Source organism: Schistocerca gregaria, chromosome 11, assembly GCF_023897955.1.
Source record: "Schistocerca gregaria isolate iqSchGreg1 chromosome 11, iqSchGreg1.2, whole genome shotgun sequence".
NCBI lineage: Eukaryota > Metazoa > Arthropoda > Insecta > Orthoptera > Acrididae > Schistocerca > Schistocerca gregaria.
The window spans coordinates 57,001,470-57,020,216 of NC_064930.1; the positions used below are offsets into that span (position 1 = coordinate 57,001,470).

At 39.5% G+C, this 18,747-nt stretch overlaps 1 protein-coding gene across 3 annotated transcripts in view; it reads left to right on the forward strand.

The window, feature by feature from the left end:
* Positions 1 to 18,481, forward strand: part of LOC126295284 (procollagen-lysine,2-oxoglutarate 5-dioxygenase) — a 508,510-nt gene extending 490,029 nt beyond the window's left edge. For all 3 annotated transcript variants that reach the window (XM_049987713.1, XM_049987714.1, XM_049987715.1), the window contains 2 exons: positions 11,239 to 11,367; positions 13,300 to 18,481. In XM_049987713.1, coding sequence (XP_049843670.1) covers positions 11,239 to 11,367; positions 13,300 to 13,455 — 285 coding nt within the window. In that variant the 3' untranslated portion in view covers positions 13,456 to 18,481. The remainder of the gene's footprint in view (positions 1 to 11,238; positions 11,368 to 13,299) is intronic.
* Positions 18,482 to 18,747: the final 266 nt, after the last annotated feature.

An 18,747-nucleotide genomic window follows, 5' to 3' on the forward strand; every position in this document is an offset into this window, starting at 1 on the left:
GGGAATATTACTGCATTATTTATCAAAATAATAGCTTTATCATATGACATAATACATACAAGCAAATTTTGGTGGCAACTGAACACCGAAGTCCAGAAACATGGCATCGTTTACGGAACCAAAAATATTAAAAAGTGTTTCCAATAAAACTGATGTTACGTATTGAGCTTGAGATGACACAGTTTAATATTGTGAGAGAACGAAGCGTAATGCCAACACTCCTCACATTTGTGCAACAAACGAAAAAATGCATACAAACTCTCCAAGACAGAAAGCTATGAGAGTCAAATTAGTATTAAATTTATAAATATTGTGAAGAAAAAAAATGTTTCAGAGTGTCTTTCATATGCTGTATCATTTGTTTTATTCTTCTTTGTTTTTTGAACTGTTATGTGGACTTTCCCCTGTGTAGTGCATTTCATTTTGGCCTCTCATTATTTTTCCTGTATCCATCTTTTCATTCTTCTTGGTCCTTATAAAGTCTCTGTATTGAAGTTGGAGCACGGATTACCAGAGTATTATCTTTGATCTCATCGTTGACAATGGTCTCTGCTCACCTATCCTCATAACGGGCAAGTTCCTGAGATCTGAGTGACCTGTCCTCCTTTCTAACTATTTCCAACCGACTGCTCTTTCCTCCCTGAGAGAGAAGGCAAGCAAGTACGGTTAGCTAAGTCTGCAGGCTATCGTGGGCGTTGTCATCGTGGATAAAATCTTCTGGGTTATTAGGCTGCGTCATATTTCTACTAAGATGATCGATGTTTCAACCCCTGTGCTTGGATCTTCGTCAGGATCTTCTGGTGTCCACTTCTGCTAGAACATTGTCAGAGACTAGTGTCGCGTCTTCGTATAAAGGGGAGCTTTCACACGTTCGTGCTGGAGAAGTGATGGTATTGGTTGAAATTCATATGGCTACCATTGGTGGGCCATAGTCATAGGCTAGTATTCCCACTCTGATGTAGAATGAGGGAAATTGTTGCCTATCTTCTCTGGATACCACTGGTGGCCCTTTGTCATTGGATAGAAAGTCGCTATTCCACACTTACGCTAGAGAAGCGGTATTGGTTGGAATTTCTGCTACTGCTATTGGTTGGTCTTCATCATTGGCTAAATTCAAAATGTACAGCACAAGAGAGGGGGAATGTATACCCAAAATATTATTGTCCGCTGAGGTTACTTGCAGTGCATTGTTTATGTGCTCGCACACCGCAGCCGCGTATTCACTTCCTTGATGGTGGGGAGCCACGATGCCGGAAGCCCGTAGCCGTCCTCTCTATTGAAATTACATGCATTCTTGGAAATTTCAACTGCTTCTTGGACTTTCCTTCTATAAACGTTTCTTTCCTTAGCCAGTACACGTACGTTATTAAAATCGATGTCAGAGCCACAGTTCTCACATGTTCCGCTACTGACAATTTTGTGCTTTGTTTTAGCCGCATGTGCCGTTCGTGTTCCTAAATGTGTTCTTTAACAGTTCTTCCCGTTTCGCCTATATACTGTATTTACTCGAATGCAAGCCACACTTTGTTGCACTTTTTTTAATCCAAAAAACCGCCTGCAGCTTAGAATCGAGTACAAAGTAAGCGGAAATTCTGAAAAATGTTGGTAGGTGCCACTACAACTAACTTCTGCTGTTGAATATATGTAGTGCTACACAGGCATGCTTTGCACGCACAAAGATAAATACTTCTAAAAACAAAGATGATATGACTTACCAAACGAGAGTGCTGGCAGGTCGATAGACACACAAACATACACACAAAATTCAAACTTTCGCAACCAACGGTTGCTTCATCAGGAAAGAGGGAAGGAGAGGAATGTGCAGATGGATATGTGTGTGTGTGCGAGTGTATACCTGTCCTTTTTTCCCCCTAAGGTAAGTCTTTCCGCTCCCGGGATTGGAATGACTCCTTACCCTCTCCCCTAAAACCCACATCCTTTCGTCTTTCCCTCCCCTTCCCTCTTTCCTGGTGAAGCAGCCATTGGTTGCGAAAGCTTGAATTTTGTGTGTATGTTTGTGTTTGTTTGTGGTCTATCAACATGCCAGCACTTTGGTTTTGTTAAGTCACATCATATTTTGTTTTTAGATATATTTTTACCACGTGGAATGTTTCCCTCTATTATATTCAAAGATAAATACTGGCGCACAAACCTCTGCATCAGTAAATAAATTTAAAAAAAGATGGAAGATGACATTTTTTCTCCATCCCGAGTTTCGGCCACTGCATTTCAAGACATTATCCAACAAAGTAAATACAAATTCCGTATTGTTCATCCTCGAATGTAGCAGCATTGCAATGGTCCGACTGGCAAACTGTTTGGGATGTTTGTCAGTATGGCCAACTCTACATTCTGATTTTTTTCCTTCCTGTGAGAAGAGATTCTCTTCACCATAAGAATAATAAGAATATAGACATTTTGCCATGTATTGTTTCGTGTTTGCTGCTATCTCATTTAAATCCTGTCAGCCTAATAAACTACGAAACTAGTGTGAGACAACAGCAAACGCGGAAGAATATACGTATCATTGTTATGTTTATATTCGTATTATTCTTACGCGTAATAGTGATACAGTCAGAAATGAAGCATGACAATTGAATAGATTTTTAAATCTAAGATGACTCTAATTTCTGTGCAGAATGTAATGTACAAAACAGGCGTCTGCAAAGATTTTCAAACAGAGAAAAATTTTGTCTAATCTCTCATTCAGAACATCTTCCATCATACACAGTCTATTATTTGGTTCTTGTTGATCATTATCAAAGAAAGCAGCAGTGTAAGTAACAAGAAATAGCAGTCTCTTGCCATTGTTTTGCTAATGAGAATTTTTTTTTTTTTTTTTAAACGGCGGTAGCATGCGCAAAAGCAAGCCGTGCCACGAGCGGCGACAGGTCGTAAACACACATTATCAGAATGCGACAAACAATGCATGACACAGTACAATAATGCATTTTCAGCTCAGAGTGACATAAACACCTATAACAAAGAGAATTGAAGTTATCAGATCAAAGAAAAATAAGCAGTCGATTCAAACCTGACGAAGCAGATGAAAAAAGGAAGGGTACTCATATAAATACGGACGGAGCGTCTGACGGATAGCAATGGCTACCTGGCAAATCTTAATTGCTAAACTTACGACTTGAACCAAACTACTGTAGCTGTATCGTCATTCATTCGACCTCAATTGTGTCTCATATTACAATGGACCAACTTTGTTTTGATTTGAAGTTGCTCCCTAAAACTTGTCTCTCCCCTTGAATTTCAAGTGTCAAATTTCAGGTGCGGCTTAGATTCAAGTAAATACGGTACACTTGGCCGCAGCCACATTTCACTTGATAAGCGCCTGCTTTGTGGAGGCAAACAGGTGCATCCGTTTCCGTCAGAAAAACTCCCCTTTATAAGAGGAAGCGACACTCGTCTCTGACAGTGTCCTAGCAGTAGTGGACACCAGGAGATCCTGACGAAGATCCGAGCAGAGGGGTCGAAACGTCTCAATCGTTTTAGCAGAAATATGATACGGCCTAATAACCCAGAAGATTTTACCTGCAAGTAAGGCTAGCGTTGTGTACTTTTTTTATGCATCTACTGGCAGTACCTATTATTAATTAAAAGTACCTGGATACCCTTACGTATTGTGTAATTGAGCACTAGATGTCACAAGAAGTGGATCTGTATATAAAAGGAAGCGGGGAGTTTTGTTTTGAGAGAAGCAGTGACAGAGGAATGTGGACAAGGAGTAGCAGATCGATCAGCGAGAAATGAGTCTTTCTAAAGCTCCCCGAGCTGACTGTTGGTAATGTGACTGTGAAGTGGGAACATGAAGGAACGACCAGAGGCAAGCTGAGACCAAGTAGACCTAACACACTGACACACGTTGAGGGCTGCAGATGTAAAATGTGACACGGACTCATCAGAAGGAATCGCCGAAAGTTTCGAAGTGCTACCTCGAGTTCACCTAGCGCAGTGATGTGTGTAGGGAATTGAAAAGAAGGAAATACAGTGGTCGAGGCAGTTAGCAGTCACCGGTTTTACTCCTGACGCCAGTTGCGGAGATTGCCGTCCGAAGCTCGAGAATTTTATTCGAACTGACGCGGCTCGAAATCTGAGAAGATTTTATTCAGATTCTCATAAGCCACGCATTTTCATAGTTAGTGCTAAGCGAAGCTGGAGGTGATGTAAAAAGTGATGCCACTGGACAGTGTATGTACGACTGGAAACAGTGGCGGCCTTTTGCGTAAGAGGGCGGGGGCACGTGAACATCCTGACTTTTGACACCTTGTGGATTTGTTGGCTATTTGTCTCCAAATGCTGTTAAACGTACCATAGATGCAGTAAACTGAAATACGTGGCACTAAATCTGCTGCGCATTGTATTGCTACTCCTCTAGGCTCTGTGAAAATAGGCATCAGGGTTGCGAGCATACCTTCAGTTGTGCACACTCTGCGGAGCTTTCGTGCGCACACGACTGGCGTGATGTCATTGCCTTGTGCGTCAAATACACACAGATTTGATAAACGGCATGCACATTTCACGGTGTGCAGTGCTAACCCTTACTATTCAACTACAAGTTTGCATCAATGCCCCTGGGTGTTAGCACACAGCAGCAGACTTTTATCCCCATTCACTTGGCATAAATTCTGCTAGATGGTAGCACTCGCCTCACATTGGCAAATTCACTCACTACATAGTAAAATTAAATTTGACACAGGAATTCCAAACTGCATCAGGATCCACTGCAAGTACTGTGACAGTTAGGCAGGAAGTGAGAAAACTTAGATTTCGTGGTTGAGTGGCTTCTTATAAGTCACACATCACGCCAGTAAATGCCAAACGACGCCTCGCTTGGTGTAAGGAGCATAAACATTGGACAATTGAACAGTGGAAAAACATTGTGTGGAGTGATGAATCATGGTACACAATGTGGCGACCCGATGGCAGGGTGTGGGTGTGGCAAATGGCCGGTGAACGTCATCTGCCAGCATGTGTAGTTCCAACAGTAAAATTTAGAGGTGTTACGGTGTGGTTGGTTTTTTTCATGGAGGGGGCTTGGACCCCTTGTTGTTTTGCATGACACTATCACAGCACACACCTCCATTGATGTTTTAAGCACCTTTTTGCTTCCCACTGTCGAACAGCAATTCAGGGATGGCGATTGCATCTTTCAACGCGATCGAGCACCTGTTCATAATGCACATCCTGTGGCGGAGTGATACGTGTCAATAATGTCCCTGTAATGGACTGGCCTGGACAGAATCCTGACTTGAATCTTATAGAACACCTTTGGGCTGGAACACCGACTTTGTGCCAAGCCTCACTGACTGACATCAATACCTCTCCTCAATGCAGCACTCCGTGAATAATGGGCTGCCATTTCCCAAGAAACCCTCAAGCACCTGACAGGTCATATGGCTGTGAGAGTGAAAGCTGTCATGAAGGCTAAGGGTGGGCCAACACCATAACAAATTCCATCATTATCGATGGAGGGCGTCACGAATTTGTAAGTCATTTTCAGTCAGGTGTCAGGATACTTTTGATCATGTAGTGTAGTTATACTGCCAGAAACACCTATTTTGTGTGATTATAAATGAGGTATAATATATTAAAATTTGAATTTTATCATACAATAATCCATTTGAGGGGCTGAAACCATAAAGTACATCATCGTCGATTGTGAGACTGTAGCATTTATCTGTACTTCTAGCATGTGTTGATCTTCTGGTGCGTCAGGCTTATCTGTACTGTTGGCCCACACTGTATATATGAACACTCATGAAAAGCTGTCTCGGTGGTTTGTCTGATATCCACTGAAATGCGGGACAGACGACGGTGTGCTTTTGGGTCTTATTTTGGCACCTCATTTTTATTGTAGTCGAGTGACCCTGCTGGCAGACAGTATTAATAATTTCGACAAATGCCAGTTTGTGCTTGGAGTTGGTTTTTTATTGTGCAGGAATCAGCTTCTGTGTGCAGTGTCAACACGAACTCTGTAATATGTGCTAACGAAAAAGTAAAGTACCAGGAAAAGTTAGTGTTAAAGGAACTAGGTCCTCCCAGGCCAGATCTGTTGGCTGAGACAGTGATGAACCAAATAAGTGTGACTACAGGCGAACACAGAAGTGTACAAATAGCAGAAGTTCTTGTGTGGGTGCAATTTAAGAATGCCTGATTTTCAGCCGGCAAGTTAATTTGTTAACTCATACTTGTGTTAGGGATCATTTACATTTTTTTATTTTTTTTTTTAACTCCCACTTACATAGTTTGTCCATGACCACTACATAATTATGTATAAAACAACAAAATTTGGCGAAAGTGGTCCATTCTTCTGTTACACAAGTTATGCATACTATTATTATTATTATTATTATTATTATTGGCGTGGGAGTCAGGACAGGTTCCATCAGATTAGACGAAAGCAGTAATCACACCAATCTTTAATCATGGAAACAGAAAAGATTGTAAGAACTGCAGAGGTATCTCTTTAATCAGTGTTGTGGGTAAAATCTTCTCAGGTATTGTTAAAAGGAAAGTGCGGCTATTAGTTGAGGACAAATTGGATGAAATTCAGTGGGGGGTTTAGGCCGCTTAGAGGTTGTCAGGACCAAATCTTTAGCTTACAGCAAATAATGGAGAAGTGTTACGAGTGGAACAGGGAATTGTATCTATGCTTTATAGATCTAGAAAAGGATGACTGGGTTCCTAGGAGGAAGTTATTGTCTGTTCTACGAGATTATGGAATAGGAAGCAAACTTTTGCAAGCAATTAAAGGTCTTTACATGGATAGTCAGGCAGCAGTTAGAGTTTACGGTAAATTGAGTTCGTGGTTCAGAGTAGTTTCAGGGGTAAGACAAGGCTGCAACCTGTCTCCACTGTTGTTCATATTATTTATGGATCATATGTTGAAAACAATATATTGGCTGGATGAGATCAAGATATGTGAACACAAAATAAGCAGTCTTGCGTATGCAGATGACTTAGTTGTGATGGCAGATTCGATTGAAAGTTTGCAAAGTAATATTTCAGAGCTAGATCAGAAATGTAAGGACTAAGGTATGAAGATTAACATCTCCAAAACGAAAGTAATGTCAGTGGGAAAGAGATATAAACGGATTGCGTCCCGAATAGGAGGAACAAAGTTAGAACAGGTGGACGGTTTCAAGTACTTAGGATGCATATTCTCACAGGATGGCAACATAGTGAAAGAACTGGAAGCGAGGTGTAGCAAAGCTAATGCAGTGAGCGCTCAGCTACGATCTACTCTCTTCTGCAAGAAGGAAGTCAGTACCGAGACTAAGTTACCTGTGCACCGTTCAATCTTTCAACCAACGTTGTTGTATGGGAGTGAAAGCTCGGTGGATTCAGGTTACCTTATCAACAAGGTTGAGGTTATGGATATGAAAGTAGCTAGGATGATTGCAGGTACTAGTAGATGGGAACAATGGCAGGAGGGTGTCCACAATGAGGAAATCAAAGAAAAACTGGGAATGAACTCTATAGATGTAGCAGTCAGGGCGAACAGGCTCAGATGGTGTGGTCGTGTTACATGCATGGGGGAAGCAAGGTTACCCAAGAGACTCATGGGTTCAGCAGCAGAGGGTAGGAGGAGTCTGGGCAGACCAAGGAGAAGGTACCTGGATTCGGTTAAGAATGATTTTGAAGTAATAGGTTTAACATCAGAAGAGGCACCAATGTTGGCACTGAATAGGGAATCATGGAGGAATTCTATAAGGGGGATTATGCTTCAGACTGAACACTGAAAGGCATAATCAGTCTTAAATGATGATAATTATGATGATGATGATATTATTATCGTTATTATTATTATTATTATTATTATTATTATTATTATTATTATTATTATTATTGGCAGTGTCTGTAGTTGTATAAACTTGTTGACATGCATAACTGAAGGGCTTATTTCAATAGTGGTACAAGTCCATTACCTCCACTTTTCTGTCTATAATGCTTCTGAAATTAATGATCCAAACAAACAGAAAGAAAGGTCCATCTCTAGCAAGAAGCCATATGCTTGAATATTTGTGGTGACTCAACTGCAGATTTTTCAGCGATCATTTAACTTTAGGACTCTGTATCTCAAAATGAACAAAAATGGACTTGTACCACTATTGAAATACGCCCTTCAACTGTTGTACAGAAGATGATATTAATTTCACACTCTCAAATTTATCTGAATCTAAAAATTTGTGAACACTCGGAATATATACTGATGAGCCGCCTCTGGTTGGAAATGAGTGATTTGAAGAGAAATCACGCTGTACCCTGTGGCAGTGCAGTGGAAGAGTTTGAGTTTGACTAATGCCTGGAGAACATTACCAGCCAGAATGTGTAGTGGCAACACTGAAGCATGGAGTAGGTGCCGTTTCGATATGTGGATGTTTTTTGTGGTTATGGTGCGGTCCTGTTATTTCACTTAAGAAAACAAAATGTGGAAGGATATCGACACATTCTACAGCTTTATGTACTGCGTACAGTGGAGGAACAGTTCCGAGACAGAGATTGTTTAGATCGTCACGACAGTGCATCTGTGTTGGAAAATAAATGCACAGGCTGCCCAGACCCCCAACGTGAACCCTATAGAACACCTTCAGGACGAGTTAGAACACTGACTGTGATCCAGAATCCAGCGTCCTTCATCATTGCCTTCCCTGGTTTCAGTTAGTTCTTGTGTAAGGATGGTTTACCATTCCTCCACAAGACATTCAGACTCGTCTCTGAAATCTCCTCAGCAGAGGGCAGTCTTTCATAAAGGCGAAGGGTGGCCTACACTCTGTGTTAATGTGCAGTAATACAGGGTGACACACGGGAGACGGGCAGTTTTTAATGAAATAATACTCAGCCAACTTTAAAATTAATGCATGTTTGTTTACACAAAATCAAAGCTCATTATTTGCCATTTTAGTTAACAAAGTTATTTGTGAAAAACAGTGTCGTCAAGGTGATGTCCGTCATTTCGAATGCAGGACTCAAGTCTCTTCTCAAAACCCTCCATCACATGGACTAAAATCTCTGCAGGGATGGCAGCAATTTCTTGAATGATTGCATTCTTCAATTCGTCCAAATTTCGTGGTTTGTGGCTACAGACACAGTTCTTAAGGTACCCTTGCAGAAAAAAGTCACGTACTGACAAGTCAGGAGACCTGGGAGGCCGAGGAACATTGCCAAAACGTGAGATAATCCGGCCAGGAAACATGCTTCTAAGAACTGTCATTGAAGTGTTTGCAGTGTGCGATGTTGCCCCATCCTGCTGGAACCAAACACGTTTTAAAGGGATTCGTTGTCTTCTTAGTTCTGGTTTCGAGAATGTTTCAAGCGTACGACTGTAACGAACTGAATTAACAGTGACTGTGGCCCCGTTTTCTTTTTTTAAAAAAAAAATGTCCACTAATGCCAACAGAGCCAAGAGCGCATCAGATTGTTATTTTTTCTGAGTATAGAGGTTGCTGATGGATAAGGTGTGGATCTTCTGCAGCCTTGTAGCGTAGGTTTTGCTTATTCACAGTTCCATTTAAATGAAAATGAGCTACACCGCTCATCAATAAAATTTCAGTTTTATTTGATCCCAAAATCACTTGCATTCTGTAAGCGAAGTCTTCTCGTACAGCAAAATCAGTTTCCTTAAGTTGTTGGACAATGAGCATTTTTTAGGGATGGAATTTTTTAATTCTTTATGCAAAATTCGTCTAACCGATTCACGATTGATTTGTAACTCACTAGCACGATGTCTACTCTGCGCCTCGGGCCAGGATGCTTCTTATCCACTATGTTTCCAGTTGATCTGAAGTTATCCACCCATCTGAGGATTGTGTTACGGCTCGGAACAGCTCCGTGTCGACCGACATTAAACCGCGCACGAAACAATCGCTGCGTAGCAATAATAGATTCACTACTTTTCACGAAACTGTCATAGGCAAACACTCGATGTTGCAAGTCCCACTGCTCAATAGTGACTGAGTAAATGAAATTTCGTCTTGTGTGGATCAGAACTATCCCCACCACGATCACCTCCCACCACCGCGCCCTCAGTATTACGCAGTTCAAAACAGTCCGTCTCCCGTGTGTCACCCTGTATGTGGATGCTTTTGATCACATAGTGTATAAATTGTTTTAATGTGGATATGTGGTGGGGAGTGTTTTTACTGCCACGATCTAATCAATCAATTAAAATAGTGGGACTTATGATCGAAATGTGTGATATCTTCAAATTGCAGTTATCAGATTGTCATGGAGTTTCAAAGAAGCCAAAAAAATTTCTGAATTGTGTCAACAAACCAATTATTCTCCCGTATCTGAATTGGAACTGTAGTTCTTAAAAAATGACAACCCGCATTTAAAATTTCTGGGAATTCCTGGATAGATTACTGCATTTTAAATTTTGTTAATTAAAATTGTGTTTTTTGTTAGGTTCACAGCTCTAACCTTTAACTCCAGAATTATTTGTTGCATATTTATGCTGCCAATTTAATAATACGCAAAGGAATTTCCCTACTAAGAGGAAGACCGTGTGTAATTTTTGCTCCTTGCTATGTACCTGCCGTGGTAAAGAAAATTTTCAAATTGTGACCTCATTTGTGCACAAATTATTTTGTACTATTTGTTGTACATATGCTGCAGTAACAACATTGGTGTAATAAAAAAATGTTCATATACACAATTTTAACTGGTCTAAGTCAGCTATGCAATACAAATGATATTTTAGTTTATTGTTTTGAGCCAACTTCACACCTAAATGACTGATATCGTACGTAAGGATAAAAAATTTCCTTAATATTATATTGTTATTTAGTTTTACTCATGACATCAGTGAAGTGTCATAATTTTTTGTGTGTTATTATGGAAAGCTATGCGTGGAATTATTTTAACATTTTTTTTTTACGATGCCTGTTACACTTTTATAATAGAGTGCACTTTCCAAATTACATATTACTGTTATAAATGAAGAAAATAAGCATGTTGGCTTGCCATGTAGCCACTACCGTAATAGAGTTTTATCACCATATTGCTTTTGTTCTACTGTGGGTTGCTTATTCTGGTAGTTATCACTCATTTGTAACAGCCTTAGTTTCAGCTCAGCTTGACACTGTGCTTCACACTGTCTTCGGTTTGATACGGGCCACTCCATTGATACAATGCAGATATCAGTAGCTTTTTTATTTAATTTTAAGCTTTCCCAGTTTATTTACAATATTAATGTATCCTCAATTTGCCCATCTCTCGCTACAGCCACCACGTTCGCTGATGAACTTCGTCGTCCGCTATCGGCCGGACGAGCAGCCGTCACTGCGGCCACACCACGACTCCTCGACCTACACCATCAACATTGCCCTCAACACACCTAAGGTCGATTATGAGGTGAGCTTTGTAGGGAGAATTCTCCACGAGTCGTGTGACCTGAGTATTGACAATAAATTGTGTTCAGACGGTTTTGATGTGATTGATCTTTCACAATACACTCTTAAGACAAATAACAATGCACCATGGAGGAATTATCCAAATGAGATGGAAATTCGTAGACGTGACATACGTGTACAGACAAACAAATGAGTACAATTTCACTGTGCTTCGTCAAATTAAGTAAAATGTGTGAAATTTTAAAGCCTTTGCACTGCATAAACTTTCCACACAATTTATTTTAGCTCATACATGACAGTGAATGAAATGTACATAAGTTATCAAAATTTCATTTAAAACTGAGAGCAGAACAGTATCTTACTTTGTTGTCGAGTTATTAGCTTTTATATGTGAAAGGAGGATATAAGATGAACATCAACAAAAGCAAAACAAGGATAATGGAACGTAATCAAATTAAGTTTGGTGATGTTGAGGGAATTAGATTAGGAAATGATACACTTCAAGTAGTTAATGAGTTTTGCTATTGAGCAAAATAACTGATGATGGTTGAAGTAGAGAGGATATAAAATGTAGACTGGCAATGGCAAGGAAAGCGTTTCTGAAGAAGAGAAATTTGTTAACATCGAGTATAGGTTTAAGTGTCAGGAAGTCGTTTTTGAAAGTATTTGTATGGTGCGTAGCCATGTACAGAAGTGAAACATGAACGAAAAATATTTTGGACAAGAAGAGAATAGAAGCTTTCGAAATGTGGTGCTACAGAAGAGTGCTGAAGATTAGATGGGTATATCAGATAACTAATGAGGAGGTATTGAATAGAACTGGGGAGAAGAGAAGTCTGTGGCACAACTTGATGAGAAGAAGGGATTGGTTGGTAGGACATGTTCTGAGGCATCAAGGGATAACCAATTTAGTATTGGAAGGCAGCGTGGAGGGTAAAAATCGTAGAGGGAGACCAAGAGATGAATACACTAAGCAGATTCAGAAGGATGTAGGTTGCAGTAGGTACTGGGAGATGAAGAAGCTTGCACAGGATAGACTAGCATGGAGAACTGCATGAAACCAGTCTCAGGACTGAAGACCACAACAACATGTGAAGGACGGTCACACACAACATGGCCATTCACGTTCTTCCACATCACGGATCATTTGTTCATAACAATCGTCACATCTCATAAATGATTCAAGATATTGAAGTGAAGATTTCTGCAAATGATAGCACACAATGTAGCACATATGTTGTATAATAAATACTCGAAACTCTTTTATTCACTGAGGTACAGAAATAACTCTGCAGCTGTGAGAAGTCGGCAGCTCAGGATGCGTGCAGATGTGTGTGGGACTGTAGAAAAACCAAAGCGAAGTGCTTATTTGTGTCCACAGCACCTGGGGAACAGTGTAGCAGTACACATACAGATGCGCAGAGCAGTAAAACAGTTAAATTACTAAATTTATATGGGGAAGTGCTGAAGTCCAGCATTAGTGGAATAACTAATGACATTCCACAAAGTCAAGACCACTGTAAGAAATTTCAATTTTTATAGTAGTACTACAGTTTTTGACCAAAAAAAAGATTTTTCTCAGGAAGATTATGAATCGATGATTGTGCAAAGAGAGAACATTCAAAATTGTTGTAATATGTCAAATTTAATTGTAAAAGAAACAAACATTAATACCTCACGAAATAGCAGAAGCTGTACGGGATGTACAGCAGTTGGGGTATATTTCACAGATTTGATTGAAAATTTTATTTCAAATTATTTTTATTTTTTATTTATTTATTTATTTTTTTTCACTTTTAGTACTTTCCCATTGAAACTTGTGTGGCACACCAGCCTGTCTTTCAAGTCAAAAGCAGCACATTTAAATTAATGTTTCATATATACGGCTTACCTGTCGCTGCACGATGTCACTCGTGGCACACTGCTGTTTCAGGGTGGAGGCTGCCGATTCATCCGGTACAACTGCTCGGTGACGAACACGCGCCTCGGCTGGATGCTGATGCACCCGGGCCGGCTCACGCACTACCACGAGGGGCTCAAGGTCACCAAGGGCACGCGCTACATCATGATCTCCTTCGTCGACCCGTGAGCGGTGCGCCCAGTGGCGAAACTCTTGACACCGGTGGACGTCAGTCCTCTGTGCGGAGACTCTTTTACTTGTATTGTGTTTGGTGCAGCTCTACGTCATGCAGAATACAGTGCCAGATAGAAAATTCTCGTAAGCCAAAAGTAGATTATAAAGGGACAGAACGGCTGGGCTGTACTTATATCAAGAAGGTGGAATTCGTTGTATTGCAGGTAGCCTTAAGTCCCACCCTCCATAACATATTTAAAAGTATTAATACAACTACTCCTTCTTTATACAATTTCTTACCATTTGTAGAATTTCATTATTTACTCTATTATTTATTTATTCTCACATGCTCCACAGACACGTACAGTGACGAGGTCACCCCGGGTGTGAAACTTGTTGAGCCTAAACTATCCAGCTATTTTACTTCCCTTTTAGATCCTCTCAGTTGACCATTATTATTATTATTATTATTATTATTATTATTATTATTAGACAACAGAATTCTCGTGTGCTCGTTCATTCACATGGGCTGATAGTTAAAGTACAGTTCCTTTCCAATAGTATAGTGTCAAACAGTTTAACGTAATTTTCATCCTGCTTTCATTATCCCAATTGTACAGCACTCACACACCATTTGAGTGGATAATAAATAAGCAACATTTGTTTAAGTTCCACTTCTTTTACTTGTATATGCAATCCCAGAAAAGTATTCCTTCACGTGAGCACAAGTCACGTGTTCTTCGCTATTTGAACCACTTTTATCTGCATTCTCTACTTAAAAATGTCTCGTGTCACAAATGTTACCTTCTATTCCCCACTCCTGAGTGAGGTGCTAGTACAAAGGGGTGGTGACAGTTAAAATGGCTGACTGCTCACCCAGGTTTAGGTTTTTCACAGTTTCCTTTATAGCTTAAGGTGAATGCCAGGATGTTTCCTTTGAAAAGGGTGTGGCCAGTTTCCTTCCCTCATATTTTCTCCAATTAATCTCGTCATTGATGGGATGCTCGAGCCTAACCCCCATTTATTCTTCAGCTTTCCCCCTACTTCTTAATTGTACTTTGAATTTCACATGAGACTCTGTTCCTCTTAGTCCAAATTCACTCCTCACTCTGTCCTGTCACTTCGAAAGCCAGTGTGTGCCTATATTTGACCTCCCACCCTCCATCTCGACCTGGCATCTGACTGACCTTCTCTGCTTTCCAATCCGTCACTCCTTCCTCCCAGTGAAAGAAACTAACAGTTTAGGCAACCGTATAATTTATCCTACGTTTTAAACGAGCCTGTTGGAAGTACTTGGAATTCGCCATTCCTGATAGTAAGTGCAACTCAGTCATTCTGCCTCCTTGTAATTTTACCGGATACATATTAGCGGGACAGTCTCAACCTTCGTGTACTTTTCCTCATTTTGGGGGACAGGAAGTGGTTAATTTTGTACCTATAGACCCTACCAGGCAGTGTGAGAATGTACAACAAAGATTGAAACTGTTCTCAGTAAATGGCTAAAATTTTGACGCCAGCTCTTGAATTGACAATTACTGAAATGGGGAAGGTGGGGTAAAGTGACAACACTAAGCGCAATTGTATTTTCACCGAACTGTGGCTATCGTAGAAGCTTGCAGCTTACACATTTTGAATCTAGATTCTGTGACGCATCATACCTTAAGTGAACAAGAAAATAATATATGGAACTGTATACGGATATTTTGTGAGGGCTTATAAAGTAACCACTTTTTCCTGTCTTAGGAGATAATACGACCAGTGCCATCACAACAGGATCCCACATTTCTTGTTCCATTTTTCTGACATATTTTCCAGGCATCTTGGTGCCCCTTGTATCTGAAAGAATACTGTGCAGCTGCAGCACATTGTTTTTAATTGGATTTTTGTATTTTTAATTGGATTTTTGTATTAGACCAAAAACAATGGAACAGAGAAGGTATTAAATAAAATTAATTAGTTAATTCAAAATTGTTACAGAGGGGTAGAATGACAGATGATAGCTTTTTGTATAAAAAGATTAAGAAGTTGGTCTGATATGTAGTATCATGTGTGCTGTATAGAAGTAACCAAGTCTTGCTGGGGTAAACACTTTTCCCGATCAGTTGCCATGTCGGCATTAGTGGTTCACAAGTGAAATTGCCAGACCGAAAGAAGCAACAAGGAATTACATTTGTGGGCCAAAATTCATTGTTTAAACATTGATATTTTTAAAAGGCATTACGCTACATACAGTTGAGATAACGAGAATTATGTAAATGACTTACCTTAAATCAGATGACACAAAATCAGAAAAGCTTTTATTAAAAAATAATGGAACAAACTTCTCTGTCCAACTCGCTGACAACAAAGATGGTGTCTATTAGAACCAATCTGACAACTTGTACCAGCAACATTGTTTAGGGCAAAGGGTTCACAGTAGTTTCTTCTCTTGCCCTGTCCTCTTCATCCCACCTTCTCTCAAATGGTGCAACTAGAACTGAATGTTACGTCATAATATTGGCAAATAGCTAGGCAGGCAGTTTTGTGGTTACCACACACTGCAACCAATATTTCAGGAAAAATCTTGCATAAGGTACACCAAGCACCCAACTATTCAGGTTAATGCAGATCCAAGTCTGTACCGATGACTAGAGAACACAGTCTACCCAAAAGACAGATGTTTTTACTGGAAACTGCTCTTTGCTGTATTTCCAAAACATGCTCGTGTTACATTTGAAAGCCCACTGCATTACTCACTGGACACTGACAACTCATTCACGGAATTACTCTTAAGACACTAATGTCATTGGATAGATAAAGAAACTGCACACCAGGTAGTGGAAGGAGAACTCACAGATAGAAGTTATTACGTATGCAAGGTTTTGGAGCCAGTGGCTCTTTCTTCTGGCAGAAGGGGTGAAGGCAAAGGAATGGTGACATTTAGGAAATAGGTAAAGAGTTTGGAAAAGTCACCCAAAACCCGAGGTCAGGGGAGACTTAATGGGTGGGATGAGAAGGAAAGACTGATTGTTGGGGACTGCACCAGATGAGATATGAAAAATCAAAAACCAATATGAGTTTTTCATATCTTGTCTAGTGCAGTCCAACAATCATTTTTTCCTTGTCATATCATCCAATAAGTATCCACAGCTCTAGGGTCTTTTCCGAACTCTACCCCTTTTCCTTCACCCTTCAGCCCTTCTGCCAGAAGGAGAAGAAGCCAGAGGCTTCAAAATCTTGCAGGCTGTAGTACCTTAACACGTGTATTCTCCTATTGCTGGTTATAGTAGTTTTTTTGTGTGTCCAGTTACGTTATATTTTCAGAAACTGATTGTTTTTGTTGACATCTTAAAATACTCTATATTCTGTATCATTTGCTTTCAATTCATTTTCAGTAAATAATCATCTAGAGTTTTTCTGTTTCTGTTCTTCATTAACATTCATCATGACCCACAGTTGTTATCTTCTAGAGTGTGAAACATCATTATAGTCTAACAAATTTTCTCCTGCATCCTCGAATAACACATCAGCCTGTTTAGTATGAGTGATAAAACATGATATATGCGTAGCAGTTTATTCCAGCTGAAAATAATCGATCTAATTACAACAGAATAATGCAGACCTTTTGGTCTTTAACATTGCTGAACATCTGTCGCTACTCTTTAGCTATTCTGCCACCACCCAGTGTATTTAAAAGCAACTTTCTGAGTCACAACAACATTGTACTAATAAATATGCCATTGCATTGTTAATAGTTTGCCCCCTCATTTCAGTACAACAGTGTATTAAATGAACACAATGGCAGTTACAGAATATGCATGAAATGCGAGATAGGACACACTGCATTACAATTAGGAGCTGCCATTTTGTAAGTGTGCGCCATTTTGTAAGTGTGCGCTTATGAATACAGCTGTATTGAACACATTGCAGCATTAAAGAAATGGGATAAAAATGCGTTATGACCTAAATAGTTCTGATCATTTTCTTCGACTAGTATCACATTATAAGAAAAGTTGTACTGTAGTCTGCATGACAGATACCTTTAAACTATAGATCAATAATGATGAGCTGCCACATCTTGCCTGTGTGGCACAAATAATTTAAAATTATTTTTTACACTAATAATTTTGTAACACACGTACACTAGTTAAGCTTGACACTGCCATTATTGTGCGAAACAGAAGTAGTGTAATTCCTAATACCATTCAGTTTCCAATGTTACCATTGTAAGGTCAGCCTACAGTTATTATTACTTGCACTTTATTTATTGTAGTAGGATATACAAAAATGAAGAGCGATGAAATGACATTGTTCCTCGTAGTGTAATGGGTTTGACTTCTATAGTAAGACTGTTGTGTTACGAAAGGGAGATAAGATGGCAAAATTGGAACAAATAAATTATCACAATGTCATTGGTAGCACAGACAAATTAATGTTCTTTGAAGCTAAGACAGGATGTTTTCTACACATTAGTAACACATTCCCGTGTTTTGATATTACTCAATGACTGATATTCTAAATATATTATACAAATAATGTCTTCCCTTTTTACCTGTTAGTCTTCTTATCCGGTTCCCAATTTTTCGGTGATTTGTCATAAGGCTTTCGTGTAAGGAACTAAATAATCACTTGCTTTGTTATACATTTTAAGGAGGAATGACAAGTAAGAGTAATGTGTGATGCCTTTCACATTTTTTTCTTACATTTGATTAGTACTGTTGATGATAAAGGTTACTAGTTGAGGCCCGAATTGTTTGAGCTCACAGTTAACATTTACTTCGGTATAATAATGTTTGTGTTACATTTGGTGTTCACGTTAAATAGTAATTATGTAATGTATGGGCCTGTATGTCACTTTTGAAATTGATTGGTGCTAGTTTGTAAGATGTCGACTGATGACAAAGTGAAAATGATGTTTTGGGAATCAATGGCTGCTTGGTCAGACTTTTATAGCTTTCTAAAATTAATAGCTTTGTTAAGAATATAAAAGTGTTAAGTAATTTTAGTGTTATATGTATGCATGACTCTACTGTAATTTGAACAGTAAACTATTGATACAAAACCTGTGGTTTTATTAAAGCTTAGGAAAACAGTTAACCCTTACGTAAGGAACTACATTTCTTTACTGCATCGTATCACCTCGGTACACTGCTGGAATCTAGAGGTTGTTTGCTGTACCAGCTGCAGTATTTGTCTGTTGAGAAATATACGTTTTAATTGTCGTGAAATGTCCATTGTGCTCTGAGAAATAATACATACCACCAAATAACATTGTTTTAAAAGCTAGTGGGAAGTGTGCTACCACCAAAGTGATTTTCCCATGAAACT